The following is an 8,595-nucleotide window of genomic DNA, read 5'->3' on the forward strand; positions in this document are numbered from 1 at the left end:
AATGAAGACAGGTCCCCTCCTGCCAAGAAGATGTCCTTGTTGGAATTCTGCTACTAGATATATGCACTTTTTTCCTAGAGATTTCCTTGATTCTTTTCATGACACATCTTGAATTTTATCTCTGATAAGGTAGTGAGTTAGACAGAGTTGGAGCCAGAGAACTGATTTAAAGTGGTGCACAGGGAGGAGGACTTTTGGTGGCCATAAGAACAAAACAAACTTGACGTTGGATCTCCACAAGATCAGAGATACTGGAAAAAACTTTAATATATTCCCTATAGGAAGTCAATAACAGATTTTAAGCCTAGTAGTCATTTTGTAGTGCTAAAAAGTTCCTTCTGCCTAGAGTTCATATACATATAGGAAATGTTTTCTTTTTTTGAGACAGGATCTCACTGTGCAGCCCTAGCTGGCCTGGAACGGAGTATGTAGACCAGACCGACCTCATACTCAGAGATCCACCTGCCTCTGCTTCTGGAGTGCGAGGATTACAGGCATGCACCCTTGTAATCATGAGGCTCTTCTTACATTTTCAAGAAGAGGATTAACATTGTATTTACACTTTCTAGATTTGAAATGTAGGTAGAAGACTTTGAAATACCAAAGTTAATAATGAATTTTTTCAAAGAGCCTATGAAATTCACAAGAAATATTCTCTGTTGCTGGCCCCCAAAACCAGGGTCCTATTCTTCACCATCCTTAAATATATGAGCTGTATCTAGCTTATATGGTGCCAAACATCTTGTGCGTCTAGATTTCTTTCATTTCCTCAAGGGTGAGGCTTATTCCTTTACATCCCACCCAGAAGGCTATCTTAACTGTATCTTGGTATCTGCCACACACCTCACCTGGAGATGATTACCTCACCTGGAGATGATTTTAACCCTTTCTCCCTGTCCATGAGGAGTACAAAGGGCATCTTGGAATCACAAGATCTGAGGGCATTGAGATGCTTTCTGTTGCTTGCATTGCAGTGCATGGCACCATAAAACTCAAGGAAGGGGAACTGTTCTGTAAATAGCTGGCAGTGAATCTATAGTAACCCATTTCCAGCTGTACAGGGACTACACCTTCAAAGGAGTTCAATTAACCTTGAGAAGAAAGTGAATAACACTGTAGAAGTGTGAGGGTTTGTTTACTCTCATCTAGCTTTTTAATTACCTTGTCCACTATTGATAGAAACTACAGATTAAGGACATACTGTGTGATGATCACTCAATGCAGAGTACATGTTTTCATTCTCTTAGAGACACAGCCAGGAATTATATACCCCATTGAATGCATTAGGAAGGTGATGCTTGGTTGCATCCACATGCTCAAAGCCTGGATCCAAACTGGTGAGGCCTGATTCGTGCGCCTACGTGCTTAACCAACATTGGTGACACACCTGACATTTGAACGCCAGGGTGTCGTACTCCAGCATCCAATCTTTCCTCTCCAGCACACTGACTTGATTAGAAGAAGATTGAAGGCCGCAATACACAGTCTTGACCTGCATTCTGTAGACTGCCCATCCCCACATTTCACTGCATGCAGGTTCTTGTGCAGATAAAGGACAGTAGGGATGAAAAGAAGCTTTTCGTTGATGGGATACCTTGAGATCACAACATTTCACAATGACACAGTGGGGCACAGAGTTCGAGGAAAGGGAACAGTTCTTTGCATACCACCAAGATGTGTCAAATTTTACCTCTCAAATTCTGTTTGAATCACGATAGGAACTTTAATTCCAATCTTACGTGAATACGTATCAAAATTCAGACTTTCCCAACTTTAAGGAAGACTCTCCTAAGGCTCTAGAAACGTGGGATTTTTTTTTTCTTTATGGCTATATTCATTTATTCTGTAATGTACAGTTTTTTGTTTTTTTAGCCTTGTAAGTTCACCTCGTTTTAGATAGGATATTTTTGGTAAGAAGCATCATATCCCAATCTATTAGGCCACTTAAGGAAAACTCGTGATAACTCAATTGAAAAATGCAATATACTTGGGCATTTTTGCAAGAATAAAGTAATAAAAATAACCATAATTGGCATGTATCGAGTCATTTATACATTATCTCACTTAGTTCTCTGATGAAAGGTTATTGTAATCATTAACATCCCTCTCAAGGGAAAAGCATTGAGTTTGGGGGGTGGGGTCTAATTCCTCACCCAAAGTTACTATTTTGTGGCAATGATGGAATATGAACCCAGGTTCTCATTGCAGAGCCGAGATACACAGGAACTGCCTGACAGGAGAGTAAGGCGGGAAAACGTGCAGAACCTAGAACTCTGCCATCCTAAAATGCCATATTTAATTGCTTTGAAAGGGAAGTCTCTATAAATGTCATGCACACGCACACGAGCAAGTGCATGAACATGCAAATAAATAAATGTAAAAACTGTATCTTTGTCTTTCCCCTCATGACGATGCTAGAGCAGAGGGCAGAAGACTTGTGATAGCAGCATGAGAGTTGGCATAAGGGTTAAGTAGAAGGTGCCTTTGCAAAGTCGCCGCCTTCGCCTTTTGCCATGAGCCATTAGTGTAAATGGCTGCTTTCTGATTTGGAAGGAATCTCATTGCTCCTGGTGGTTCTGAGGCGGAACAGTCAAATCTTCAGATGTTCTTGCTGTTATTTAGTGTTAATAATGACATACACCCGGTTTCCTGGTCTTGTAACAGGTAATGGTGGATGTTCTTGCAACCACAAACAATTCTTTCTGCAGTAATGATCAGCTCAGAGTGCTCCCAGCAGAACAAAAGTTCACCTGGGTCCTTCCTGTCCTGCTGGAGATAGAGTGCAACATTGGCCACAGCAGGTTTTTTTCTGTAATGGCTTTACCAGCAGAAAAAGATTATATGTTAATTACTATCCTCCATTTTGATTGTTTGGAGTAGCTGAGGATTACCTTTAGGCTGATTCCAAATATGTTACCTTAATTACCAGCTTTTCAGATCAAAGAATATTTCTGGTTTTTTTTTTTTCGTTGTTGTTCCGAGCCCCTAAATTCAGCATCCATTAAGCTCAAAGCCTCATTGCTGTCTCTGGGTAAGACAGTCTTTTATTCTGCTTTTGATCTGCAGAAAATTAAACTTGCTTGTTTTTTTCCATTTATTAGATTAGGATCCATTTATCTCTACTGTCAGCCCAAACATCACTTGGTCAGCTAATCTATTTATATCACTTGGAGATAGGATAGTGTATATTTAGGTTCACATGTCCCTGGAGGGCAAGTTTTTTTTTTTTAAGGGATAATTTTCATTTGCGTTTCAATTACAGTTTGCCTCAGTGAGGACCAGGTATTCATACATCTCATACAAACAACCAGCACATTTTTACAAAGAGCAGGCTGGAATCATTAAGTAAAATCAACTGCTGTAGATCTGATTCTTCATTGAATCTACTTCCATGTACCTATCAAAGTTCCAAAGGTACAGTTTTCTTTTGCATTGACTATGATATGGGTATCTTGTATCATTCCCCATGGAGATAATGTGGTATGTAGATATATGTTTTGTATATGTATATAGGGGTCCCATTAATGTTTTGTCATCTAAGGGAAATGAGTGTAAATAGAGCTTCGTTAGACCAGCAGTGTTTCAATGTTGATCATCAAAATCAGTTTCAAAATGGAATGCACCCCAAGGAACTGTGCTTCCAATCAATTGCCTATGGGGGCGACTCAACAGCTCTGTTATGCAAACCCAGGTCCTAAAATCTAGATGTGCTTTGATTTCCTCAACTTGGGAATATGCCACTTGGAGCTAAATGATGGCATGATTGAATTGAACACGGGGGCCAGTAAGTGAATGTCAGACTCCAGAGGAAAATCTCTGGGGCAAGACTAGTGGGGCCCCTATCAAAACAACAGGCAGCATTGCCGTCAAGGTTGTATTCAGAACCCGAGTTCACACACGTGTCTTCTCTGTTTGTTTTTGTTCACTGAGCAGTATATTAATTAACCCTGGGAACCATCTTAAGATCCAAGAAGGCACTTTAGGATTTTTCATCGCGAGTGATGCCAAGGAAGTTAAAAGGTAAGAAGAGTTCGTTTTCACATGCCTTCCTTCCTGCTTTAATCAAAGATCACTTGGGGTCCATATGTGCAGAGCGCTTCCTCCAAAACTTGGAAAACTGCTTCCCTGGATGCCATTTCTCATAGGTAACTCCCTGTCTTTTAAGTTAGAAGACCAAGCTGTTAGAAGAAGAAAGCTAGTTATCTCCTCCTTCGTCTTACACGGGAGGAGCCGGAGATCCAGAAAGTAGAAGTGATTTCAGGTCATCCTAATTCTTGCTGACTCAAAGGACACTGGCTACTTGTCCAGGGTTATTTTCTTAATACTATCTGGGCAAATATTCTTGTGGATTACCAGTTTCCTACTGTAAGTGCCAAGTAGGATTTCAAATGGTTTGGATTAATTTCATATGAAACATTACACTGCCTGTGTTTCTGTTTGCAACTTTCTGACTGATGGCTGATATTGTCAGCCTTAATTGTGAAGCCTCTTTAGGTCCAGCATGGGATTTCACTGGGTTCAGTGTTTCATGACATTTTTATTAGTGTCTTTAAACCTGTTTAAAATAACTTAAGAAATCATAGAACTTTGCAACATGGACTATTTGTTATATTTTATTCCATTCTACCAACTTCAAAAATTTTACTAGCAGAGAAAATATGATACAAATAGGCACTCAGGTTACTTAGCCCCACAACTGTATTTATTTATTTATTTATTTATTTATTTATTTATTTATTGGTCTTTCTGAGACAGAGCCTCTCTATAGCCCCAGCTGGCCTGGAACTCACTATGTAGACCAGGCTGGCCTTGTACTCACAGAGATCTATCTGCCTGCCTCTGCCTCCCCAGTGCTGGGATTAAAGGTATGTGCCACCATGCCCGGCTTTGTGTTATATATTTTAAGTAGATACTGATTGTGAGGATCTAAAATTCCCTGTGAGGGCCTATTATATTCTAATGAGTTCCTGCTCAAAGCCAGGCCTGTCCTAGGTGCCTTGTATTCTTTATTGTTATTTCTCCAAATAACTCTGGAAGGTAAGTCTTGCAAAGCACTCAGAGCTTTGGTTCCCTCATCTGTAAAATGCCAGCACTCTCTTACGGACACCTTACTGTTTACCCACACCTGTCTGGGTACCAAGGTGATTGATAAACACACCCAGTCTTCATGGAGCGTTACTGGTTCCTTCCTTGTCTAGGAGGAAAGGAATGCTTGTATCCGTTAATCAGCATGCAGAGTTAAACCACTAGGGAGAAATACTAGTTAAAAAAACCTTTCAGGAAAAAAAAAATAGGGTAGAGGACCATAACTGGTTTTTTTTTAAACTGAATTCTTTAATAACTAAAATGTACTTCTGAAAATTGGGAAAAGATTGCCATTGTTACACTGTAAGAGAGAAATGTCTGCCTTTCCAGTTCATGGATAGGGAGTATCCTGGGACAGAAGTTCTGGTGAGAGGGACAGTGGGGTGACTAGGGCTCACCCCACTTCCAGGCACCATAGAATAGGAGGTTATGTTCTTGTCTACTTGCAAGACACAAAGGCCAAAGTTGCAAAGTGCTAACCTGTGAGCAGGGGAGACTGGGAGCACAGCCGCCCATACGTCATGTGCACCTCCTCGATAGCAAATACAACGTGAACTCCCATTTGTGTGATTCCATTTCCTATTGCAGTATTCACTAATGAATGTCACAAATACCAGGCAGTCCAAAAAACAAATTACCTCCTGTATTAGGGAGTGCAATACGTCTCATTTCAGTGCTTTATGGTATTCACAAATACATGCTGACACAATCAGCTACAACTCCAGCCTGTAATTTTCCATGTGTGTGATGTGTCAGAGCAAATGCTGTCAGTTAGGGGATTTCAAATAGATGAAGAGCACAGAAAACCACAGAAAGGACATTGGAGATTTAAATGAAACTAAACAAGTTTTGTAAAAATGGAAAAGTAGATTAGGATGATCTAGTATTGAGTTTTCAGGCTCTGCTGCAAGAGAAGTTAATGAATTTTAGCTCATAGAAACTTCAGATGCAGGGCTTTAGACAAAGAGGAGTGAACCCATTCAGTCCAAGTCCAGTTTTCTACTGTGGGTGTTGGGGCACATGTCTTTTATTCCTTGTCCCTAAATACTTTCCTTTTTAAATAACCTTGGAGCACAGCCTAGTGGCTCCTTGACTCTCTTTGACTTGCAAATGTGATATTTTTGTTTGAGTCATAATTGAAAAATAAGGAAATTAGTTGCCAAGTTGAAAGATGTCATCTGCTTTCCTATTAAAGTCTTTATTTATGGTTTCTCAAAAGAAAAAAAAATGTGGAATACCTCCACGTTGTGAAGCATTCTTATATTCATTCATCACATATCTACAAGTTGGTGAATGTTTAAGAGGTCCAGGGCAGGTGCTGGGGAGACAGTCATGAAGAAAAATTCCTCCTGTCTTGATGCTCACGGTCTACAGATGAAAGAATGTCAGTTTTTAAAATTCAAAATGAGGGGCTGGACAGATGGCTCAGCAGTTAAGAGTACTGGCTGCCCTTGCAGAGGACCTGGGTTCAGTTCCCAGCACCTACATGACAGCTAACAACCATCTGTCACTCCAGTTCCAGGGAATCTGATGCCTTCTTCTGATCTCTGTGGGCACTGGATGATATGAGTGCACTTACATGCATGCTGGCAAAACACACATACGCATAGAACAAAATTAAAATAATTAAATATTTTTTTTAAAAATTCCAAATGAAAGAATGAATGGTTTCAACTGGGTGTAAATAAAAGCCTCCCTAGGGAGTTATACTGAACAGAGGTGGAACTGGGGGAAAAAATCTATTATGCAAGGATCAGATAGGAAGAGGAGATGTAGGTGAGAAGGTCACTGTGTTCAAGGAACCCCAAAACACAGAGTGTGGCTGGGAGAAGACCAGAGGAGAGGGTGGTAAGGAATCAGAAAAATTAGAGTCTCATTCTTCTGACACAAAGTGAGTTGCTTTGTTATCAAATGAAAAGTTATCGATGGTTTTAAACCCAGTGATATGGTCTCTATTATGTTATTTAAGGGTTAATCTATCTGGGTTGGAGAGAATAGGTTGTGATGGACCAAGAGAGAGAAAGCAAGGGACTTGGAGAGTGTTGCCCAGTTTAGGGGAGATGCTGGCAGCTTGTAGAGGTAGAGGGATGTGGTTCCCATTTGGATGATACCTGCGGACCTGTAGTGTGCTGTCATAAACTGTGTAGAAGTAAGGGAGGAAGAGGAATTAAGGCTGAGCCTAGACTTGGGGCATGAACATTGAGAGCATGATGATGATTCCCTCTTGCTGAGATGGGGAAAACGACAGGAGGAGCGTGTTTAGGTGGTAGGAACTAAAGAATCGTATCTGGGCCATGGCAAGTAGAAAGTCGGTCCTAAATATACACATGGATCCGTCATAAAGGCAGGTAGGTGGGTCTAAGAATCTGGGGTTCTGGGGAAAAGACAACTGGAGATACAGATATATGAAGGCCATGTCAATAAGGGGTCCTGGCCAGAAACAGATGGCCCACTTAAATGGGAAAAGAGAGCAAAGCGTTCTGAAAGGGCCATCTAAACCTGTAGGTGGCAAAGTAATGAAAATCAGTGAAAGATTGCAAAGCACCCCACAGCCAGCTACGGATGGGAGATGCTTTTCGGCATGTACGAGGCAACATCACCAGCTGAAACTCTTCAAGGAAGTGAGGAAAGGAAGGGAAAAGCAGGGGGAGTTGTTTCGGGGGGAGAAGGCAAGCACCTAAAAAATGAAGTGTGTAAAGGATCCTGGACTCCATGGTCATGTTTTGAAATGAGACCTGTGAGGTTTTGTCCCCAGGAACACTCAGATCTCAAGTGCAAGTGTATCATAAGAGAGAGGCATCACCAAGAATATGATGGAGTGAGGAAGAGCATGGTGCATTTGGCAAGACTCAGCTTCAGCCTTAAAGAATCTGCCTCCTCTGGAGTATACTTCTTGGGGTGGCTACAGATACCTTCGGCCCTTGGCTCATTCCATATGCAGTAGCCGAAGCTTTGCCACTCTGGCAGCTATTTTGCTAAGTGAGAGATGACAGGCACAAAAGGACAAGCACAGCATGATCTCACATGTGGAGCCATTAAGAGTCAAGCCCATAGAGGCACAGTGTAGGATGGTGGCTGTTGGGGCTGGAGCAGGGACATCTAGGGAGATGAAGGTCCAAGGGCACGAAAATTTTAGTTAGACAAGAGACTGAGTTCAAGAGATCATTGCAGAACATGGTGGCCATAGTTGGCTTAAAATTCTAACATTTATTTATTTATTATGTATTTATGTATTTGTTTATTTTATTTAGTGTGTGCACTTGTGTGCATAAACACATGCATCCTCTCTCACTTGCCACAGTGCATGAATGGAGGTGAGAGGACAACTTGAAGGGGTCAGTTCTCTCCATCCACCATTTGGATCCTTGGGAACCTAACCCAGGTTGTCAGACTTGGCAGCAAGTGCCTTTACCCACTAAGCCATTTGGCTGGACGATTGTGGTTTTTTTTTTTTTTCCTTCCTTCCTTCCTTCCTTCCTTCCTTCCTTCCTTCCTTCCTTCCTTCCTTCC

The 8,595-nt window shown here is 41.3% G+C and overlaps 1 protein-coding gene across 22 annotated transcripts in view; it reads left to right on the forward strand.

Annotated features, from left to right (window-relative positions):
* Positions 1–8,595, forward strand: part of Kcnma1 (potassium calcium-activated channel subfamily M alpha 1) — a 788,086-nt gene that overhangs the window by 641,846 nt on the left and 137,645 nt on the right. For all 22 annotated transcript variants that reach the window (XM_008849872.2, XM_008849855.2, XM_029554470.1 and 19 more), the window contains one exon: positions 3,934–4,020. In XM_008849872.2, the coding sequence (XP_008848094.1) occupies positions 3,934–4,020 (87 nt within the window). The remainder of the gene's footprint in view (positions 1–3,933; positions 4,021–8,595) is intronic.

The sequence above is a fragment of the Nannospalax galili genome, unplaced genomic scaffold (genome assembly GCF_000622305.1).
Source record: "Nannospalax galili isolate Female #2095 unplaced genomic scaffold, S.galili_v1.0 scaffold83, whole genome shotgun sequence".
NCBI lineage: Eukaryota > Metazoa > Chordata > Mammalia > Rodentia > Spalacidae > Nannospalax > Nannospalax galili.